The 23,456-nt window shown below is 50.2% G+C and overlaps 1 protein-coding gene across 6 annotated transcripts in view; it reads left to right on the forward strand.

Annotated features, from left to right (window-relative positions):
* RNF44 (ring finger protein 44) overlaps positions 1-22,172 on the forward strand; it is a 31,271-nt gene extending 9,099 nt beyond the window's left edge. The window contains exons 1-11 of one of the 6 annotated variants that reach the window (XM_020998509.2): positions 293-480; positions 10,595-10,767; positions 11,384-11,600; positions 11,885-12,052; positions 15,629-15,802; positions 16,022-16,183; positions 16,272-16,420; positions 16,646-16,733; positions 16,947-17,068; positions 18,074-18,173; positions 18,713-22,172. In XM_020998509.2, coding sequence (XP_020854168.1) covers positions 10,661-10,767; positions 11,384-11,600; positions 11,885-12,052; positions 15,629-15,802; positions 16,022-16,183; positions 16,272-16,420; positions 16,646-16,733; positions 16,947-17,068; positions 18,074-18,173; positions 18,713-18,775 — 1,350 coding nt within the window. In that variant the 5' untranslated portion in view covers positions 293-480; positions 10,595-10,660 and the 3' untranslated portion in view covers positions 18,776-22,172. The other 5 variants (XM_020998511.2, XM_020998510.2, XM_078150307.1 and 2 more) reach the window with 5 other exon arrangements.
* The last annotated feature ends 1,284 nt before the right edge of the window (positions 22,173-23,456 follow it).

A 23,456-nucleotide genomic window follows, 5' to 3' on the forward strand; every position in this document is an offset into this window, starting at 1 on the left:
CGCTCACGGCCCCCGAATGTTGTGAATCAAATGTTTGGTTCGTTCCATCCCCCCACTGCCGCCGCTGCGGACAGTTCTTAAAGGGCCAGTTACCCCGGAACAGGGATCAGGAGGCGGCGGTGGCGGCGGCCCCGGCTGGGGATCGGTCCGCGGCCCGCTGCCCCCCCCAGCCCCAGCCCCGGGCTAGCTCGGGGTCGGGGGGGGGAGAGGGGGCTACACGGTCGTCGGAGAAAACAAAGAGTCGCCGGAAGAAGCCCGGCGGGGGGGCGGGGGTGAGGGGTGAGGGGAGGGCGGTAGACATTGTTCCGCAGGGCGGGGGTTCTTAAAGGGGCCGAGCTGCGCCCCCAGCCTCGCTCCGCTCTCGGGCCGGATCCAGCCGTCCAGGCTCGGGAACAAAGGGAAGCGGCCCCGGGGCTGCAGCCGGGAGGCTGAACGGCCACTTCGTTTCGCCTCGCCTCACTTGGTCTCTGCGCTTTGCAGGTGAGTGAGCTCGCCCACTCCTTCACCTCCACCTACTGCCCAATTCCCCCAGCCCCTGGAGCCCCAGCCCCCTGGAGTCCTTGCCCTGGGGCAGAAGGGGACATAGTGGCTTGGCCTTTTAGGGGTTAATTGCAGATGCGCTGTGGGTCGCGGGCGGGGGGGGGGGGTAAGGCCGGAGAGTCAAAGTTGGTCCCATTCGGGGTGGGGGGGAGGGAGGGAATCCCCGCTTGATCCTCTCCCTTCCTCCCTTCCCCAACGACCCTGGCAGAATCTAGGCTAGGTGGGAAAACCGTGGTCACTCTGGCCCCTGGAGCTGGGCACTTAGGGGGTGTTGGGGGCGTTCTCCCCCTCCCCCTTTTGCCCCCTCCCCCGTGGTCTGTGAGGAAATGTAACCGTCCGGAGCGCAGCCGCCGCCACCTCCCGCTCCTTTGTTTGTTGCTTTTGTTTGACGCCGAGCACATGGTCTTCGAGCCGCGGCTCTTAAAGCCACAGCTCCCTCAGCCCGGCCCCGACTCCCAGGACGCCTTTGCTACCCCTCCTCCTCCCCGCCCCGAGACCCCGGGCTCTACCTGGTCCTTAGCACAAAGGCTTGGGCTCCGGATGGCCTCCATGTGGGCTGGTGAGAGCCGCCTCCCCTGGGAAGGTGGTTTGGATTGCCACCCTTCCCCGACACCCCCATCTGTACCCCTGAAGCCCGGAAGGTTGGGGTGGAGGTCGTTAATATCGGAGAATTAGGAGGCCCGAGTTTGGGGAGAGAAATTAGGGATCCCTAAGTAATCCGACTCCTTTTCTCTCTTACTTTGATCCCGAGTCCAATTTCCGATTTGGTGGGAGTGTTGGACTTGGGGGAGACAAGAGACCTGGTCCAGTGCTGACCCCTGCCACTAACTCTGTGTGACCTTAGGCAAGTTCCTTTCCCTCTCTTGGTCTTAGTTTTCTCGTTTGAAATATGGGAATAATGCTTGCATTAACCTACTCCATCCTGCTAATCTGGAGAAAAGCCTTGTGTGAGCCTTGGAAGGCTGGTGTTCTTTCCTCCTAACTTTGGCAGAGTTGGTGTTGGAATTCGCTCTGTCATATCAAAAACCCCATAGGGAGAAGTTCCCAGCTGAACGGGAAGAACTCCTAGCTGGGTTATAAATAATCCCCTTCCGCAGACCCCACTTTGTGGCTCCTACATTCAGTATGTATGGGCTTTGATGGCCAGCTTTAAGTACTTGGCCTCATGGGTCAGAATCAGGAGCAGCTTGGGAGGAGACTACAAGGAGGAAGATAGATTTAGACTGAATTAAAAGAACTTGGAATGAAGATTCCTTCCCATCCTTGGAAATGTTCATTTAAAGGCTAGATGGGATGTTGGAGAGATTTCTGGCCTGCCTTCACGTTAGCACTAAATGCCCTAAAGGTCTTCCAGAATGAAATTCTGAATCAGTAACAGGGATGCATAGCTTCTTTTTTCTTGAATCCACAAAATGTCAGAAGTGGGAGGGATTTCAAAACTCTTCGGTAGACCATTCCCCAGGTTTTACTGTTGAGGAAGCTGAAGCCCAGAGAAGGAAGGGTCTCTTCTTCTACTGCTTAAGACTCTCTGGCCTTGGGGCGGGTGCATTGAGGAGGGGGAGCCCCCCCCCACACACACACACACTCACACCTAGTTGGTATGACAGGCAGAGCTGGAAGTTCAATCTGTGTCTACTGATTTCTATCAGCAACTCATGCTGCCTGAAAGCGTGGTTAGAAGAGTGAGTATTATGAGGTCCATTTTATAGATGAAGAAACTGAGGTTTGGGGAGTGTTTGAATGTCCAGGGTAAAACAAGTGAGTCAGTGCCAGAACTTTGCCTGAAACACAGGTGGTTAGACCCAGACTGTGTCATACCATAGACAGCCATGCACTAGTGACTGACCCTCATGAATCCTGATTCCCCAGCAGAGTTTTGGGGTACAAGTGGCTTGCAGAGTTTTTCCAGAGGGTCCAGGCTGCTGCTCAGCCACTTCAGGAAACTATATGGACTGGGTTTTCTTGTCCTGCTCTGGATGGAAACACTGACAAGTCTCCATTTGCCTTCATTTTGGGAAGAGTACTGAGCGTCACTGGCCCTAACTCTGCCACTTAGCAGCTATGTAATAATGCTACTTAAGCAAATCATTTCCCTCATCTGAGCCCCAGGTTCCTCATCTTCAAAAAGATGATTTCCCTGGTCTTTCATATTCTGTGAAATAGAGAAGTCAGGAGACTTGGGATCTAGTCTGTGCTACCACTCCCTTCTGTGGCTTTGGCCTCAGTTCTGGCACCTGTACGATGGGAAGAACACATTTCCCAAATCTTTCCCAGGTTTGTTGTGAGAAAGTAGAAAATGAAAACTCCCTGGTATTATTTCTATTACCCATAGAGAGGACTGGGCAGGACCTTCACAGAACCAAATGACAGGGTCATAGGTCTAGAGCAGAAAGGGACCTCAAAGGCCATCTGGCCAACTCCCTTCATTTTACAGGTGAGGAAACTGAGGCCCACAGAGGCCAAGTAACTTGCCCAAGATCTGACATATAGGGAATTAAATCCGGGTCCACTGAGCCTCTGAGCCAGTCAGTGCTCTGACCAGTCCCGCTTGAATCTTTCTGTGTCTAGTCTAGGCTGCTTAAACATTCAATCAGACAAGCCCAAGCTTAGCTCTCTTTTTCCTCCTCCACAGTCCTAGGTTCGACTCTCAAAGAACAATCTATCTTTGCTCTGTTGATTCGAAGGTGGCTTTTGTCTTTTAGTTCTCAACTTTTGGTTTCTTAAAGACTGTCCCATCCTCTTGACTTTTAAAAAGGGAGGAGACTTAGGTTCCAAAAGGAGAAGCGATTTCCTTGTTCCTGAAATGAGACACTTCTGTCTCCTGACTCCAAGCATTTTTGCGTCTGTCCCCCAATTCCTAGAGCACTCTCCCTCCTCATCTTCACTTCCTGGCTTCCTTCAAATCTCAACTAACATTCTACCTTCGACAAAGAGCCTTTCCTAGTCCTTAATTTTAATGCCTTCTCTCTGAAACGCACCTCCCATTTATTCTATATAGTGTGTGTATTTTATTTGTGTATAGTTATCTGCATATTTTTTTCTCCCATTAAATTGTAAGCTTCCCGAGGGCAGAAACTTTTTGTTCTTTGTATCCTCAGCACTTAACTACTAGGCACTAAAAAATGTCTAGTGACTGATGGACTGATATTTCCAATGTCACTCCCACCAGGCATCACAGTTTGGCAAGTAAAGCTCTGGACTTGGAGTCAGAAGACCTCAGTTTGTCACTGTGTGACCTTGGACAACTCCCTTCCATACTTGGGCTTTTAGTTTCCTCTGCAAAATGAGAGGGTTGGATCTCCTGATCTTTGAAGGCCTTTCCCCCTCTGATGATCTGTGAGTCAGGGGCAGAGCCAGGACTACTAGCTTGCAGGAGTCTGACTCCTAGGCCAAGGCCACAAGGAAAAGTGTGGGAGGAGGAAGAAAAATCATTGGCTAAAATAGCATTCTCTTATTATCTGTGGATTTCTTTTCTCTGAGCTTTCTTTTCCCTCCCCCAGCCTGGTTGCCATGGGGTGAAGGTTGGTTGAGTGCGAATAAAAAGCAGAGAGGATTTAGAAATAGACATATTAGTCCTGGCTGCCATTTCTGGCGCACTTTTTCCTAAGTGCTTTCATCATGGCAATGCTGTGAGTTTGGTGTTATAAATATGTGATTATCCCCATTTAACAGATGAGGAAGGTGAGGTTCAGAGAAAAGCGGTATTGAGCCAGTCATCTAGGATTTATTAAGCACCTACTATGTGTCAGACACTGTGCTAATCACTGAGGATATAAAGAAAGGCAAAAGAAAAAAAACAGTCCCTTTCCGTCTCAAACTCACAGACAACATGCAACAACAATTATGTACAAATAAGATAGAGACAGGATGAATTAGAGGTAGTTTCAGAAGAAAGGCACTAAGCTAAGGTTTCTTAGCTATTGTCATACAGCTAAGAAATAAAAGTGAGGATTCCGGTCTCAGTTTTTTTGCCTTCAGGTGGCTTCCTCCACTACATTTAGTGCAGGCTCCTACCTTTGAGTCCCTGCCAGTCCATAACCCTACGTCCCCACCTTTTTGTCACCAACTCCTGAGCTGCTGGACGCCACTGCAGTTAGTCCCAGCTCTGCTGACTGGACCCACAACAAATTTGTGTTCTCTAATCTCCAGACCACAGCTGCTATACAGCATTCTTTTTATTCCCTGGTTGACTTTTGTGCTCCCTACAGTGGGGATGCTGGATCTTTTTCTTCCCTTTTCCAGGCCACCTTCACAACAACCAATTTCAGAAGATTACCTTACTTTCTACTTGACTGAGAAAATCAAAGCCATCCATATTTATCACTCTCCCTTCCTAGATTTCATCTACCTCAGAATAATAACAGCTAACATCTATGTAGCACCCCAGATGCTATGATAAGCACTCTAGTCTTGTTTGATTCTCATTACAACCCTGGGAGTTAGGTGCTATTATTACAACCCTATTTTAGAGATGAAGAAAAAGGCAAACAAAAGTTTAATGACTTACCTAGAGTCACATTGCTAGGAAGTATCTGAGGCCAGATTTGAACTCTGGTCTTCCTGGCTCCTGGTGTTTTATCTGCTGTGCCAACTAGCTACTCCTAGAACCTCCTACATCTTCAGCTGCCTCTTCTTTTTTTGGTTTAGACTATGAGAAAGAGTTAAGAAAGAGAGAATACCTAGTTTCCAAGTTAGGCCTCTACTTTGTGCGCTCCAGCTCAGTCCTTCCAGTCTCTGGGATCCTCCCCCTCTGCCATTCTTTCCCACTCTTATCTTCAATGTCTTCTTATCTCCTAGCTGCTGGAACTGCCTGCAAACTTGACACTTCTACCCTATTGTTAAAAAAAAAATTCTTCCCTTGACCCTACCATCCCCTCAAGCTATTGTCCTATATTCTCTTTTACTGTCAAATTCTTACAGAAAGTAGCCACTGCTCAGTGCCCCCACTTCCTCTCCACTCTTTTAACTCCAGCCTCTCACTCTACATATGAAAGACCATCCATTCACTGGATTTAGCCATTCTCAGTCTTCATTCTCCTTGACCCTATACAGTATTTGACTTTGTCAATCACCCCTCCTCCTGCCTACTCTACTCCTACTCCCCTGGTTTCTGTAACCATTCCTTTTTAGACTCTTGACTACTTTATCTTCTCTCTCTTCCTGCTAAACCGTGGTGGTGAACCCAAGCACCTGATAGAGTCTTGCCTTCACGAGCTCACAGTTATACCTTGGAGTCAGGAGACCTGGGCTTTTCCACTGACTCACAGATCAGAACTGAAGGCACCTCTGTGATCACTGAGCCCCAACAGCCATGTTCAATTAAATTCAACAATTTATTTTATAGATGAGGCAGCTGAGCTACAAAGAAAAAGCACTTGCACAAGTCTCACAGTTCCTAAGAAATGCTAGAGCTGGGACACGAACCTAGCTAGGTCTTCTAACTCCCCAGGTCTAGTATATTTTCCACTTACTGGTTCATGGCCAATTTGTAGGTCTTCAATTTGGGGGCAAAGATAGATAGCACTTGCAGGAGGGAGATCTTCCTGGGGACATTAGAATTCAGGTTTCATTTGACATTGGTGAGACATTGGGACCAGGAGCCCCTGGTTCCAAACATGCTGTCAACTCACTTTTAACCAGTGGCTTAGAAAACCATCCCCTTCTCTCCACTTACATGACCTGGACTCATAGTTCAAATGCTCATCACCTCTCACCTGGACTGTTGCAATAATTGGTCTTGATGCCTGCAGTTTCCTCTCCTCTCCAAGTAATCTTTCACACAGTTGACAGTTTTATCATTCCTAAAACAAAGATCTGACCATCTCCTGCCCCTGCTCAAGAAACTTCATTTATTTCCCTTCTTACTTGTTCCACCAAATGTAAACTCATCCATTTGGCATTTCAGACCGGGGAGCCTGTCTTTCCATGCTCATGTCTCATGTGCACTACTGTCTAGCCAGAATGTCCTTTTTCAGTTCCTCTCATTCAGCATTGCATCTCTCATCGTCTCCTCACTCTTCATCTCTGCCTCTTAAAACCAGTAGATTCCTTCCAAGCTTAGCTTGTAAAACTTTTCTTGATCTTCCCAGTTACTAGTTCCTCCTCCCATACCTCTCCCATTTATTTACTTTTTATTTGCTCATTTGTCTTTGATCCCCAGAAAATGTAAGTGCTGAGGACAAGGGTTTGTATATCCCTGGCACATAGCATAGTACCTGGCATATGGCAAATGTTTAATAGATGCCTGTTGATTCTTAAATGAACAAAAGACAGGGCCCATTTCCTGGGAGGAAGCACTCCCCTGTTGGTGCAAAGAGGGAATATAGCCCCTGTGAAAAGAACTGCCTTGGGAGTTGAGAGATCAAGGTTCAGGTCCTCCCATGAGATTGGCAGGGGATTACACCAGATGATTCCTAAGGACTCTTACAACCCTGACAGTCAACGCCCCCGCACATACATAAACACACATGTAGGGTCTGAGGTGGAAAGCAAACAGGAGTGACTCCTTCACCCAACCCAGTGGAAACATTCTGCCCTGGGCAGAAGCAATAGCATCCCAGGCTTGTTTCTTTGTATCTCATTAAAGGCCTATTAACTCAGTGGCTCTCTTCTGACAGTTTTTCAGTCCAACCAGCTTTTCCATTCAGGATAGGCAACTACCTCCCAAGTCCACCTTCCACTTGGAGGTACCTCTAATGATCAGGATAGGTTGTATGGGCCCCTGGGTTTCCCTTAAAGAAACATTTAGAAACTGCACTCCTGGGTAGGAGAGGGAGTGCTGAGGTGTGCAAGGCCCCCCACCCTAACAACCCGTCTTGCCCAAGAACCTAAGATTCCTGTTGCTGATGGGGAGGCTGCAGGAGTAGACACATTTCTTCAGGTCTCCCCAGATGACTCAGGGCTTCTCTGCCACCTTCTTCCTCCCTCTACCATGGTTGGATTAAAGCCTAGTCTGAAGCCATTTGTATTTCTAGCCTGGGGCACTTGTGTTATTGACAGGAGCGAGGGAATAGTTGAGGGAATAGTTGAATGAAGTATGTCCGAATTCTGAGTTTGCCACTGCTACCTAAGGCAAAGCAAAATGGCCATTAGTTTGCCCTAAATTTACACCTTCCCAGGCTTGGGGTGAGGGGTGGGGGAAAGGGCATGAAAAGAGCAATGAAATTTAGCATAAGTCTGACCCTCAGCTGTCTGGGCTTCAGTCTCCTTCATCTGCAAAATGAGGGCCTTGGTGCAGATGAGAGATGGGGCCTGCATTCAAACCAGATTAAACTGTAATTGGGAAATATTTAACAAAATAAAAATACAGTAACACATAGAATTGCATGTTAAAACTAAGTCGTATGAAGGCACCAGGGATCTTAATGTGAAGATTAGTGGCTCTTTTCTATTTGAGTTTGACATTACTGCCCCAGACCAGGACAGGCAAGTATAGTACTTTGCAAGTCATATTCTGCTTTGGAAAAAAGCCTTGTAAGTTATTGCTCTTTAAGGCCTTGTCACACCCTATTGAGGAGGAGGAGGGGTCCTTCTTTTCTTTTCACCTCAGAGCCTGTTTATGTATGTGTGTTGGAGATGATTGTGGGTCCCTGCTAGCTTCATTCTGTTGTATGTATTATATTTTTATTTATTTTGTTAAACATTTCCCAATGACATTTTCATCTGGTTTTGCTGGAAGGGAGTTGGACACCTTGGGTATAGATGGTCTCCAAGTACCTTCCAGTCCTCAGATCTCAGATCCTCTGTCCCAGAGTTGGGTTGACTGGCTTCCATCCCATGCCCTCAGAGCCTTTACCATTTTCCACATTCCCACAGTACCCAGCCCCTGACCCAGCTCTCCCCTGCCTCGCCCCGGCCAGCTATCCCATGCCTGGTGGGTCTGTATGACGGGGAAGAGAAGGCTGGTTATTGCCCCCTGCCCTGCTCCTCTGAACTCAGCAGTCTCTTCTGTCCAGTCATAGCATCTGCAGCGCCCTGTGCTTTAGCATTTGAAGGTTTACAGAGGGCTTTTCTCCCAGTGATCCTTTTGAAGCTAGAGTGTTCAGGGACTACTAGCCCCATTTTGCGGCTTAGCCAAAGTGAGGCTAGGAAGTATAACATCTGGAACTCAAACTCAGGTCTCCTGACACTTAAGACTCAGAAATGCCAGGGCTTGGAGAGATGTCCGTCTGATGACGGAGGAAATAAGCTCTGGAGAAGTGACTTGGAAGTCAAGGTCACACAGTGCCAGGATTGGGCCATCACTTGACCCCAGGCCTTCGATTGTTAGTGCTGCTGCATCCCCTCCTCTCCCATTCTCACTTGTGCAGAGACCCCTGGGAAGGCAGGCAGGTGAATTTTCTGGACAGAGCCTTCCTGGCTTCCCCATAGCACAGCCGAGCCCAGAGCAAACCTTCAGGAGAGAAAATAGATAGCAGTGGGAAAGAAATGGTCATTGAACTGCAGACCATGAAGCCCAGCCCTTCCTTCTACAAAGGAAACTTGGGGTAGTAACTTGCCCAAGGTGATACAGCAAGTCGGGGAAAGAGGTAGGATTCAAACCCAGGTCACCCACTTCCCAGCCCAGGGCTTGCTGGTTGACTTGCAGGCCCATTCATAGGAAGAGGCCCTTATTCCTTCATAATGCCTTTGAAGTCTGCCAAGCCAGGCCCGCTGCCCCAGGAATGACAGTGCCTCTCTACTCCCTTCTCACCACCGGCACCATCTCCAGTTCCTCACACCCTTTCCCATTCCCACCTTCTTTGGCCCTCCCAGTAGTTCTGTCTCCATTTGATAAAGGAGGAGAGTGAGGTCTGAGAGAATAGTCTGGATTTTAGAATCGTAGAATGTCAGAACTGGAAGGGCCCTCCTTTTACAATGAGGGTATCTTGTAAGGAGATGGTAGTTAAGTCAGGCTGGAGCTGGGCTTACAGGTAGCGGGGGACTGAGGCCCTCACCGTTTGGGGAAAGGAAGAGGTTCCAGAAATGAAAGGGTTGAGTCCTCCAGGGCTCCATTTCTGGTTAGCCAGGATGTATCAGGACTTGAACCTAGCCTTTTCTGACTCCCAGGCAGCCCCTTGCCACATTGTGGATTCAATTAAAATGACTGAATTTTTTTAACTATGGATTCAACCAAGATTTATTAAGCAACCCATTATGTGCAAGGCAGGTACATAGCACTGTGCTGGAGTTATAAGGAAGAGTGGAGCCAGCTCTGCTCTGAAGCCCCTGCTGGTGGCAAACAACACATACACAGACAAATAAAAGAAACAGGGACCAAACAAATATGAATTCAGGTGCGGTAGGGAGCTGTTTTATCAGGAGAGGTCATGCCATCTTGAGGGAGTGAAGAGAGCTGAGTTCCAGTTCCTTCTATTTGATCTTTCTAGTGTGTGTGAATTTGTACAAATCTTCCCTCCCCTGAGTCTCAGTTTCCCCAAAGGAGCACCCACAGGGCTGTTAGAAGAATCTCAGAGGACTTGGCTTTGAATCAGAGCTGTGCTACTTAGGAGTTTCATGACTTTGGATGGGTCACTCCCTTCTCTGGACCCTGATTTCCCCTTTTGAAAAAGAAGGGGTTTGGACTAGACGATCCTCAAGGTCTCCTTCAGCCTTGAAGCACCATAAATCAACTAGGAGGACTCCGTGAATGTGCTGATGAGATTGAAGTAGGGCCCAAAGCCTCCCTCTGGCTAAGCTTCCCCATAGAAGGATAGTAATGGCACCCATTTCTGTAATGCCTTATGGTTTCCAAAGCACTTTCTTCATCACAGTTTTGTGAGGTAGGTCCCGTGTGTGTTATCCCCAATTTAAAAAGAAAGAAATGAAGGTGCAGAGAGGGCAATGAACTACCCAAGGTCACAGTTAGTACTAGAGCAAGGATCGGAAATTAGGCCTCCCGACTCCAGCCCTTCTTGTGAGCTATTAAGATTTCTAACCCAGAAGCATCCTGGGAAGACTACTCCCTGTCTGTGCTTCTGTGCCCAGAGCACCCACAGGAGCTGGGGCAGCTGCTGCTCGTGGCCTCAGCAGCCAGAGCTGGGTTCCACCTGATCTCTCACCTTCCTTCCTGCAGATCTGGCCCTTCCCTCTGCCCCACTACTGAGGTCCAGCTCTTTCCCCCACCTTCCCGACGTCACCAATGCGACCATGGGAACTGGTAGTGAATAGGCGGCCACCCTCAGCCCCCTTCAACCAGCACCGATTCTCCGGGGGACCTTGCAGTACCCCAGCACACCTCAGGCGAAGGTAAGAGCCCTGATCCTTATTACCACAGAAAGAGGAGGGGGAGGCCTTCCCAATCCATGGTGACCCATGGTAGTGATCAAATCATTCAATTTGGAGTCAGAAGACCCAGGTTCAGATCCTGGCTCTTGTACTTCTATGACCCTGGGCAAGCCACCAATCTCTTTGGGATCTTAGAGGTCATCTCTAAAGCATTAGCCTGCTCCAAATCCTATGAAGTAGAAGGCAAGACGCTCAGGCTTCACAGGAGTAAAGAGCTCTGCCCTTGACTCGCTTTGTGGCCTTAGAGAAGTCAGTGCCCTGCTCTAGGTTTGCTTTCAAATGAATCTGCAAGTGTCCTTCCAACTCTAAATCCTCTGAATCTATAATGTTCCCCCATGGGGTCAGTGACCTCAGTGCTTTATCTTACCCTGAGTTTGCTGAAAAGATGGGTAAAATCTCTCAGATTCCAAAAGGTGCCAGCCCCCACTCCCCACAGGAGGGGGGGCCTTAGGAATCTAAGGGAAGAAAGAAAGCAGTCTCCTAGGTCGCCTCAGCCACCCACTGCCATTCCCCTGTCCTGGGCATCCTCCCCTGGAGATGAGATGGTCCTAGCCAGGGCCTCGACTCTGTGGTGCAGCCCCCCTGCCTGGCGCCAGTGGGGACGACGTGATCGCCCTTTGCCCAGCTTCCTCACCCAGGATGAAAGCTTCCTGTCGACGGCATTCCCCCCCCAGCTGCAGCCTCAGCACCTCCCCATAGAGGAGCCTCGCGCCTTTGCCCTCGCCGGCACACCACCCCGAATGCTCCACCCAGCTGCCCAGCAGACCCCATTCATGGTTGATCTCCACGAGCAGGTAGGCTGGGACAAGTGGTGGAGTGGAGGGTCCCCATTATCCCCATCCCATCCCCTAAGAGGAGAGGACCATCTCTGACCTCAGACCCTGGCATCTTCAGGGGAAGGTGGTCCCAGGAAAAAGGAAGAGTCCTAAACCAGGAGTCAGCTGACCTGCGTTCAGATCCCTTCTTCCTATGGGGCAAGTCACTTCAGCCTGCCTGGTCAGGCCTCAGCTATAAAACGAAGCGGCCAGTGTGGGGAAGCATGTCCTGAGAGGTGCCTCTTGTTGTTTTCCTTTCTCAGGTGCACCAGGGGGCCGTCCCTCTGTCCTACACGGTCACCACGGTAACGACTCAAGGCTTCCCCCTCCACACAGGCCAGCATATCCCTGGGTGCAACACGCAGCAGCTCCCAGCATGCTCCGTGATGTTCAGCGGGCAGCACTACCCCCTCTGCTGCCTCCCACCCCCAGTGAGTGAACATGAAGATGACTGCAGCCTGAGGGCCCTGGGACGGGACTGGGGGCAGGGGTGCCTGGGCTGTGTCTTTGTAGGGTTTGACCTTGGAGTTCCCAGGTGACCACTGCTCTGGGCCCAGGCTTTGGGGGAGGGGAGAGTTGAACTTTACAGATGGCAGCATTGTTCTGTAAGGGAAAGAGGCTCAGTTTAGAGTCTGGATCCAGTTAGACTCTTCACTCTTGACACTTATCACCTGAATGAACTTGGGCAAGACAGTTTCTCCATTTTAACGAAGTGGAAACTAAAGCCCAGAAGGTACCTTTACTGCTTCCCTCAAGGTGCTTTGTAGCCCTAAATCCTCTGATGGAACATACCTTGGCCAGAGGCAAGCAGGACACAGAGCCAGAAGCTACCAGGACCTCAGGGCCAGAGGCTGCCACTGTCCTCAGCTCACGTCACTCCTTCTCTCCTCCCTCCACCCAGGATCTCAGAGCTTCATTGGTTCATTGGAACAGTACTTTGCCCCTAGTGAGGTTGGTGGTACATGGTGTAGGACATGTGGCCACATCTTCACTGAGCCCTATCCCCAGTACCAAGTTCAGGGAGAGAATGTTAGGGCAGCAATCCTTGGTAAAATGCCAGAGAGATCAGCCTGCAAGGGATCTCTCCTGGGTTGCTGCTCTTCTGCTCAGTATTACATTAGTGACTAGGGTGACTAGGCATGGGTGGCCTGCTTTTCAGATTTGCAGAGGAGACAAAGTTGAGAGGGCCAGCTAACACATTAGATGACGGTGAGGGCAGGCTAGAATGGCAGGCTGCAGTCAATCCAATTAATGATGAAATTTAATAGGGATTTACAGAGTCTCACACCGGCTTTTAGAAAATCTACACAAGTATGAGTTGGGGAAAGTCCAGCTCAGTGGTAGCTGGGGGGCAAAGATCTGGGCATTTTCATGGACTGTGAGCTCAAAGCTAATGAGATCTTGCATCAAAAGGAGTATAGCATCCTGAACGAGAAGGTGAGAACCCTCCTGTCCTCCGCCAGGATCAGACCAATCTGCAGGGCTGTATTCAGTCAGAAACACCACACTTTAGAAAGGACATTGATACATTGTGGTCCAAATGTGTCAGGACTACCCAGAGAAGGGGGGCCAGGATAATGGGAGTCTCCAGATCATGCCATATGAGAATTAGTAGAAGGAACTAGACACACCTAGCCTGGAGAAGAGAAGCTTAAGGAGAACATGATCCCTGAGGGGCCCTCATGTGAAAGAGGGAGTTGATGTGCCCCCTGAAGCAAAAGGGGACTGAAACAGTGCGTACTGAACAGTGGTGGGGCAGCTAGGTGGCGCAGTGGATAGAGCACCAGCCCTAGAGTCAGGAGGACCTGAGTTCAAATCCAGCCTCAGACATTTGACACTTAATAGCTGTGTGACCCTGGGCAAGTCACTTAACCCCATTGCCTAGCAAAAAAAGAAACCCCCCCCCAAAAAAAGTTGCAGGTAGAGACATCTCAATTTAAGGAAAAGCTTCCTGAGAATTGTCCAAAAGTGGAATTGGCTATCTCAGGGGATTCCCCATAATTAATCAGTAAGCATTGATTAAACACCTGTGGTTTGCCAGCCACTGTGCAGAGGCACTGGGAGTACTCTGTTGGGAGTAATAAGCACACGCGCGTGTACGTGTGTGTGTGTGTGCGTGCATGTACACAAGGTACATATGAAGTAGATACAAGGTAACCTTAGAGAAGGTTCTAACAGCTGAGGGGACCGGCAAAGGTCTCCTGGTAAAGGTGGCACTTGAACCAAGTACTGAATGGCCGCTGATGCAGAGGTGAGGCTCCAGACCTTCCAGCATGGAGGACAGTGAGTGCAAAGACAGACAGGGCACCGGTGTGAGAAGCAGCTGGTGGGCCATTGGGGTCAGCCTTAAGAGTAAGGTGCCTAGAAAAGTCAAAAGGAGCCAGGTTGTAAAGAGCTTTAAATACCACAGTGAGGAGCTGGAGATAACAGGGGGCTGGTGGAGCTCACTGCACAGGGGTGGGGGGAGCTTGGTCACATCAGCACTTCATGAAAATCACTCTGGGGGCTGTGGGAGGGAGCACTGAGAGTTGGGAGGAGAGACTGGAGGTAGAGAGGAAATGAGGTGGTGACGATTGTCACGGTCCAGGTGAGAGGCAATGAGGGCCTGCGCTAGGGTGGTGACTGTGTATGTGGAGAGAGGGGACCATGTATAAGAGATGGCTCTCTTTCAGAATATCCAGTAAATCATTCAGGATGCAGGACTGCAGTGCAGGAGAGGACTTAGGGTTGAATAATAGATCTGGGAATTTTCTGCATAGAGATGACCATTGTTGAACTGGTGGATGCTGAAGAGATCACCAGGCAATAGAGTATAGAGAGAGGAGGAGAGGGCCCAGGAGAGCACCTTGGGGGATCTCTACTGTCAGCACTTATGACATGGATGAAAATGCAACAAAGGAGACTGAGAAAGAGCCAGCAGACAGGTAGCGAGAGAGGAAGGAGTGGGCAGCAGTGTCAAAGGCTGCAGAGAGGTCAAGAAGGATAAGGATTGGGAAGAGGTCATTGGATTTGGTGGTTTTGAGATCATGGGTAACTTTAGACCTCTGTCTAAAACCTGAGTTTAAGCTGAGTGAGGTTGGAAGCCAGACTGTAGAGGAAAAGTGAGAGGAGAGGGATTAAAGCATTGTGTGTGGGAAAATGGCTTTTGCCAGAGTCCAGACAAGAAGAGGAGAAGGCTGTAGGGAGGAGTCCTTCCCTGCCTCAGTTGCCTCTGAGATTCTGTGGTTCTCTGGCATGTGTGCATTGCTTCTCATGAACCCATTCATTGGGTCTTTTCTGCTCCAGGCTGTTCAGACAGTGGCTCCACACCCATCCTGGGGAGGGCTCAGAAAAGGGACATCCAAATCAAACCTACCTGCCCTCTGACCCATGTGACAGGCAGCCCCTGTGGGTGCCCACCTAACATTATTTGATAAACCGTTACATTTAGACCAGAGGTCCTGGACTCAAGATTGCATTTTTACTACCTCTTGTATGACCTTTGGCAAAGTATTTCCTTTCTGGGCCTCAGGTTTCTCATGAATGAAGGAAAAAGGATCAGTTGATTACTTAAGCTAAGCAGTGAGGATACTGATGGAAAATTGAAATAGTGCCTGGGCTTAGGAAATTTACAGTGTAATAGGGGAGAGATAACATTACACATTGGAGGGTTTGGCTTCAGGGCAGATGGAAAGACTCAGTAGTCCTCAGGGTGCAGAGCAAGGTGGATGATGATGCTTCATCTTTAATGTAATTTTCATTGATAAAACCATATGTGTTAACTGATGTTGTGATTCATTTGTACTTTAAGTAAAAACATGAGTGGTTAAATTAAATGGTAGCTCAGGTCTTTTCCAGCTATAAATCCTACAATACAACCTGCTCCCCCCCCCACACACTTTTCCCAGCCCCACCACCACTACCACCAGTAGGAGAAGACACTGCCCAGCCTAGGATGGAGCTCTGAGAAGAGGGTCCCTGCCCTCACATAGCCCAGGCATCTGTCCATCCATCTTTTTCTCTTCCAGCTGATCCAGGCGTGTGCCATGCAACAGCTCCCCGTCTCCTACCAGGCGTTCCCCCCCCTCATCTCCAGTGACCATTATATCCTGCACCCACCACCACCAGGACCCCCCCACCAGGCCACCCACATGGCACCACTGGGCCAGTTTGTGCCCCTCCAACCTCAGCACCCTCGAATGGTAAGTGTGGGCAGGGAAAGGATACAGTTTCTGAGCCGGTGGGTCAGAGGCAGTTCCAGGCCTGGGAGCCCAGACTCCCAGCTCCCTGTCCCCTCCACAAGTCTGCTGCATTCTGTCTCCCCTCTTTCTTGTTTTCATTTCAAAGAGGCCTTTCTTCCCCAGTAGTCCCCTTTTCTCACTGTCTCCGCTCCCCAACCCCTGCTCTTGGTTTTTCTCCAGCCATTGCAGAGGATAGACAATGATGTGGATCTTCGAGGGGAGCAGCACCCCATTGGGGGCTTCACGTACCCTGCCTCCCACCACACCCCAGCCCTCTCCCCATCTGTCCCCCTGCATTACCTCCCTCATGAGCCCTTGCACCAGGAACTGCCATTTGGTGTGGTAAGTAGGAGGCTGAGAGGATGAAGAGGGAAGGGAGTGGCACTGTCCCTAGAGAGGTCTTCAGTGACCTTGGCCTCCTCTTTTGTAGCCATACCCTCATATGATGCCCCGGAGGCTGAGCACTCAGAGATACCGACTGCAGCAGCCTCTGCCCCCACCACCACCACCACCGCCGCCGCCACCGCCACCCCCACCCCCACCACCAACCTATTACCCCAGCTTCCTGCCATACTTCCTGTAAGTACCCAGTGCTCCGCACTGACCACTCCAGTGTTGGGGGCTGACCCTATTGGGACCACAATAGTTAAATCTGTAGATCCCTAACCTTCCCCTGGGGCCCCAGGCCCTTGGAACCTCTTACTGGTCCTGACTCTGTGTCCCTCACAAGCCTTCCTCAGCCATCTCCCTGACTCACATCTCGGCACTAAGACCTCAGTCACTCACCAGCCCCTCTTTTCCCAGATCGATGCTTCCCATGTCCCCAACAGCTGTGGGCCCCACGATCAGCCTGGACATAGACGTGGATGATGTGGAGATGGAGAATTATGAGGTCTGGACCCAGGGCCTTGGGTGCATGTGGCTTCCAGGTGGGGTTGGGGAAATGCAGTGTCCCCCCAAGGCTCTGAAAATAGAGAGGAGAAACAAAAAGCACTATGTCAGCCATATTGCCAACCACCCCACCCCCCCTCTTTCCCCAGGCACCTCTCCTGAGTAAAAGGACCTGGAGGCTGCTAACTCTGCTCTTTGTGCTGCACTCCCACAGGCATTACTGAACCTGGCAGAGAGGCTGGGAGAGGCCAAGCCCAGGGGACTCACCAAAGCTGACATAGAACAACTTCCGTCCTACCGATTCAACCCTGAGAGCCACCAGTCAGAGCAGACGCTGTAAGTGTCCTTTCCTGACGAGGCTGGGGCTGTGGGAGAAAGGCAGACCCGCCCCCGCATCTTCTCCTCTCCTGGGATAGGCCTATGAAATGAAAGAAAAGGAGAAGTTCTTTTGGGGTCCACAAAGGCAGAGTCATAGCCTTAACACCAAGAGTCATCAGCATGGCAGGGTAGAAAGGGGGATGAGCCCATGACAGGCAAGTCACTCAGGTCCCCATAGTTCATCCCTCCTTACATACTCAAGCAAAGCTCCTTAGACTATCCCATACATACAGTATATAGAAAGCCCTGAAGTGCTGGCAGTGGAAAAGACCTTTGACCTACAGGATGAAGAGTCTCAAGGCTGCTGGGAACCTTAAAACAGAGAATCAGGGCTCATGAGGGAGAAAATTAAGGCCCAGAGAGAAGGGACTTGCTTGTCCAAGTCAGGGAGGTGGCACAGTGGGCAGAACACTAGGCCTGGAGTCCAGATGACCTCGAGTGCAAATCCAGCCTCAGATCCTTTGGTAGTTATGTAACCCTGGGGCAAGTCACCTAACCTCCAACAGTTAGTTTCTTCAATTGTAAAATAAGTGTGATAATAAGACCGTACCTGCTTGTTGTTAAGATAAAATAAGTTGTGTGTGTAAAGTGCGTAACACTGCCTAGCATAGTAGGTGCTTAACAAATGCTTATTCCCCCCTTCCCTCAAGGTAGTTCGGGTGAGTAAAGTAGAAGCGCCCACACCTGCACATAGGCGCTTTCCACTGTGCCTCACTTTCCCTCCCATTGTCCACAACTGATGTCTTCCTTCAGACTCATTCCTCACTCCAGTTTGGCCTGCTGCTAGCTGAGCCCATGGCTTAGATTCTGTTCTCCCCTGGAATGAATGCTGGCATTCAGCGTGAAACCTCGAGCCTGGAGCTGGGAACGGGCAAAGCCCAGCAATGCGGCCCAGGCATCTTATCTTGCTTGATTACTTGTCCCTGAATTTAGGGCAAACTGGATCTTTTCTCTGTCCTGCAGGTGTGTCGTCTGTTTCAGTGACTTTGAGGCCCGGCAGCTTCTCCGGGTCCTCCCCTGTAACCATGAGTTCCATGCCAAGTGTGTTGACAAATGGTTAAAGGTGAGTACGTAGGGCCACCCCTCCCCTGGGCCTTTGCCCACCTTTCCCACCTTTAGTTACGCACAAGGGAGGTGGGGGAGAATGGAACATCATCCTTAGACTCTTCCCCCATCACACACATACACAGTTGTCTCTACCTGGGAAGACTGGGATCTGAGAATGAGATCATAGTTCATTGATTCCGAGCTGGAAGGGAAGGGCTGAGTGTAGACCTGAGATTTGAACCTCTGGTCCTCTGACTTCAAACCCAGGGCTCTTTTCACTGCCTCTCACCAAGGGGAGAGAAACATCAACTTTGCAGGCAGATTAGTGCCATGGAGCAGTGGGAAAATGGCACAGACAGAACTGACACACTGTCACCATAAGTCAGCCAGTCTACTGATGTTGCAGACTGACTAATGCTATGAGGCAGACCTCAAATAGGGGTCCTCGCCCCCTCCCCCCTCCCCATACACAGAAACATACGGTCATGCACACTCATAGACCTCCACCCCTTCCCTCCCTAATGGGCTCTCTTGGCCTTTCTCTGCCCCCTTCAGGCAAACAGGACCTGCCCCATCTGCCGGGCAGATGCCTCAGAAGTACATCGGGAGGCTGAGTGAGCTCGGTCCACAGCCCTGGAGGCCCAGAGAATCTTGGGCATATGGCCCAGGAGTGTGGGGGAGGGGCCCAAGCTCTGTTACCCACCTCCCTCTTGTTCCCCTGGAGCCTCTCCTTGGATTGGCTAAGAAGCTGGACAGTGTCAGACCCTGGACTCCCACCCACTCTGGGCCAGGCCAGGCCACAGCCACCTGTTCCCCCAGAGTGGGGTCTGGGCTTTGGCCCCGTCCTGCCCTTGAGGAGAAGAGCTGCTACCCACATGTTTACCAGCCTCCAAAGACTCCTCCCGCCTCTTCCCACCCACTGCTGCCACTGCCGCCACCGCGGGGCTGCCTCAGTATTTGAAACTCGTGGAGTTTCCTGCTCGGGTCTGTCTCATTTTGCCTCTTGTTTCTCACCCCTCAGCTGTCCAGCTCTCCCCTCCCTCCCTCCCTCAGGGCAGGGCATCCTCAGAGATCTGGAGACTGCTGCCCCTCCCCACCCCTGGCTGGCTTCTCCTTCCCCACTCCACCAGAGGGGCACCTGGTTTCCTCCCTCCCAACCCTTCCTCCTTCTTGCAGAGAATGCAAGAGAACATGGAGGAGCTGGTGGCCAGATGGGGCGCTGGCCGCCCCTTCCCCCCCCACCCCCTAAGCATTGACAGACAGGTGTAGAGGTCCGGCCCACGGGGAACAGGACCTGAGCTAGTGTGCCAGGGTCGATGCCACTGAGTTCCTGTCTGCCCCAATGAACTCTCTTTTGCACTGAAATGGGTTGATTCTGGCCAGCACCTGCCTGCCTATCTGCCTGGTTTCCATGGACAAGAGGGGATCAGTTTAGAAATTTCTTGTCTCTCTCTTACCCTCGGGGCAGGCAGGGGAAGACTTCCCCACTCCCTGCACCAGCCACAGCTCTGGAGGATTCCCTCCTCCCCCAGTGACCTCCACCTGTCATGGCCTTGGGTTTGGAAAGGAGAAGTCTGTTTTCAAACATCTTTCCACCTCCCCTGGGCCCTTGGGTTGGGGCAGGAAGGCCTTCAACACCTTCCCCACCCCTAGGGTTACCCAGTTTAGGAGGTGGGGGGAAGGGAGGAGGAGGGGAGGTGCGGGAGAGCTGAACATCATTGTCACTCCCTCATCTTCTCCTTGGTCACTACATTCCAGCCCAGCCTGGCCTCGACACCCTCCCCCCAGCTCCAGGGCAGTAGAGAATCCAGGCTGGCTCTGGAGGCAGCTGAAAAGATTGTCCATCTTGGGGCAACCAACAGACAGCAAAGCACTGTAGTGGAGGCGAGGTCTTCCCCTCTCAAGGTGAGCCCAGGGATTCCCCCTGCCCCCAGGAGAATGTATGCCCTGGGCCTGTCCCTGAATGGGAATGGTGCATGGGGAGGGCCTCTGGCAGCCCCTCCAGGACATGTAAAGGGGGCTCAAGGCAGGGGCAGGAGGGGAGAAGAGAGCTGTCCCCCAGCTCCCAGATTTCTCCCCAGACTTTTTGCATGATGTGTTAAGCAGCAAGTTTTTTTCCAAAATCGTGTGTGGGGTGTTTTTTTTGTTTGTTTGTTTGTTTTTCCCCCTATTTTTGTTTCTTTTGGGGTTTAAAACAAAAACCAAGTGTTAGCATTAGTGCAAGGAAGATGAGGAGGAGGCCCTATCCCTAATCCTATAACCTGTGTAAATGTTCACCAATAATATGCATGCATGTGTGCCCAGGCCAGCCTAACCCAGCCCAGCCAATTGTGGGGCAGGCATGGGGCATGGGGGCCAGGGCAGGGTGTCTATGCTCAGCCAATAACTGCCATGCATTGTACTGCACATGTCCACGGACGCCTGACCAGGACCCGAAGCCGTTCCGGGCATTTTATCCTCCTGTTCCCCCTCTCTTAACATAGCCAGGGTGGAGAAACTGAGGAGAGTGAGGGTGGGGGCATGCCAGGCCCTGGGGAGAGGAGGGTTAGTGATTGAGACTTGAGGCTCACGATGCCCTTCTCCTCCAGCATGATCAGGCCTGTAGCTCCAAGGAGCCCCATGGTTAGGAGGGATGAGATAGCTCAGCTTCCTTCTGGGGGGAGCGGGGAAGAGAGCCTAACTTACCCCTCTTCTTGGGGTGGGGGGTGTCTATCCCCATTCTGAGGTAAGAGTCTTGTCTCCCTCCTGGCTTAGGGGACCATCTTTGGGGAACAGCATGGTGCCTCCAGGGGCTCCCTTTGATGGGTCCTCCATGGCAGCCAACCTAGACCCTCTCCTCAGTCCCACCTCCACCTCCCCCAGCTCACCAGGACACCACCTGCAAAGCGAACTGCGTGTAGGGCCTGGCACGTCCGAGCAGGCTGTCCCCTCTCAGCCTCCCCTCCCCCAGGCTCCTGTTGCCTCAGGAATGGCCCAAACACCGCGTTCTCTTAAACACAGCGGCCCTCCCCCTTGGCCTGGGTGGGGTCCACCTGCTGTGTCCCAGAACTCTCTGGGACCAGCTCCTCTCCTCCCCTACCCCCACCGCTTGCCACAGAGAACCCAAAGTCTTACTGTATATATTATGCCAGGTGACATTTCTATATTTATAGCCAACAGTGTTGAGAAACCCATCTGTTTCATTCCTCGCCCCTGACCCCACCCTGGACCCTGTAAAGGTAACCTTACGTTAGGTAAGGACACCCTTCTCGGAGTCTCACCCACCCCCTCTCTCCCCCCTCTATGGTTCCCTGGCAGGCGGATCGAAAGGCTCACAGCACCTGGGCTGCAGAATTTATCCTGATGAGCAGCTAGAAAAACAAAACAAACAAAAAAAAATTTAAAAGAGATCCTGGAAAAAGAGGAAAAAAAAAGAGAAAAACCAATATTTAGGATGTTTGTGATTTGCTGACCGCGCTGTAGATGCCACTGTTACCAATGATTTCCTGTGGTGGGGATGGTGCATTGTTTACTGTTTTAAGCTCTCGCACCCCTGGGCCTGGCGGCTGAGGGCCAGCCCCTCTGCCCACCTGCCCCGCCTGGGGCCCGTATTCTGTGTTAGAAAGTTTTTATATATATATATAAATATCTATATATATATATAAATATCTATATATATAATTTTTTTGGCTCTGTTACTTGCACATTTTACAGTTACCTCATTTTCCCCATGTATGTATTTGAAAAAAAAATGCTAATATATAGAGAAAAAAATGGTTCTTAAAAGCTCTAAACGTGTGGTTTCAATTTTGTTCTCTTCCATTCCATTGGACCCATCTTGGTTTATAGCATTTACCATAACTAGTATGTTGTATTATATATGTGGATACTGATTGAAATTTTTAACAGATTTGTACTTTTTTTAAAAGGAAAGTTGCTAGTTCTGCTTGACCAAGTAGTGCAATCATTATTTTTTTTAATGTTGTGGCTGATTTAACAGGGATATTCACTAATAAATGTATGATGTATACCAATACAGATCGAGTGCCCCCATTGTGGTGAGAGTGTGTGTGTGTGTGTGTGTGTGTGTGTGTGTGTGTGTGTGTGTGTGTGTGTGTGACTGGGAGGGGGGTGCTTGGGGCCCAGGGTTGGTTAGTTGTGTGTCCCCTGTTCAGTTACTTTTCCTCTGGAGCTTTGTCCCTATAAATTGAAGAGGTTGGTTGGATTGGCATTTCAGTTCAGTTTACATATTGTGATATCATAGTCTCCAGCCTTCTCCCCAATTCCATCATCTTTCTCTGAACAAAAGTCACTCTGTTCTCCCTAAAAATTTACCTAAGATTGAACATGACCATTCAGATGATGGCTGACCAGGTCAGAGGACAAAAGAATCATCCTTGTCATCTGAGATATTATGTCTAAGCGATTGCTGTCACCTTTGTCTTCAGTTTCCCCATCAATCCATCCTGTAAAGATTGCCAATTACCTTTTATAAAGTCCACTTCTGATCATGCTCTGCTCAAAACCCTTCCAAGGCTCCTTATTCATTGCCTATAGGATAAAATCTGACTCCTCAAGACCCACCACAGTCTGGCCCTGACTTTATCTCCCATTACCTCCTTACACAAACCTAAGGTCAACTCATTCCTCGCTCCCCCCAACTCATTCACATGCTGATCTCTGTTCCTTCTTTCCCATAACTTCCACCTTTAGAATGATTTCATATTCCTTCCCCTCCAAAAATTCTGCACTTAGTGGCTAAAGCCACATCTCTAAAAAGGTTTCCCTGGTCACTCTTCTGAACTCCCAAGTTGGAGGCACACAAAATTTGGGGATAAGAACAGGACACCCCTTCTTCCCACGGAAATGGAAGCTCACAAATATCCCTAAATGTTAGAGCTGGAAGAGACCTTAGAAATCATCTAAACCCATATCATTTTTACAGATGAGGAAAAATGAAGCCTCAAAATAAAGTGACTTGCCCTGTGTTCATTTTGAAATAAATATTACATGAGATTTAAGTGACCCTGCTATGAAATGGCAGGTAATGTGGACTGCTGATAAGGCTAGGGTTTCCTGAATGATGCTTTTCAATGAGGCTGCCTCTCAACCTACTGTGTCACTTTTGGTATGTGCTGGTAGTATGACCCTGGGTAAGTCACATCGCAATGCCTCTGCAATTCTTTAAATTTCAAGGGGCAGCTAGGTGGTATAGTAGATAGCGCTCTGGCCTTGGAGTCAGGAGGACCTGAGTTCAAATCTAGCCTCAGACACTTGAAACTTATAACTGTGTGACCCTGGGCAAGTCACTTAACCCCAA

Source organism: Phascolarctos cinereus, unplaced genomic scaffold, assembly GCF_003287225.1.
Source record: "Phascolarctos cinereus isolate Bilbo 61053 unplaced genomic scaffold, phaCin_HiC Scaffold_2;HRSCAF=192, whole genome shotgun sequence".
Taxonomy (NCBI): domain Eukaryota; kingdom Metazoa; phylum Chordata; class Mammalia; order Diprotodontia; family Phascolarctidae; genus Phascolarctos; species Phascolarctos cinereus.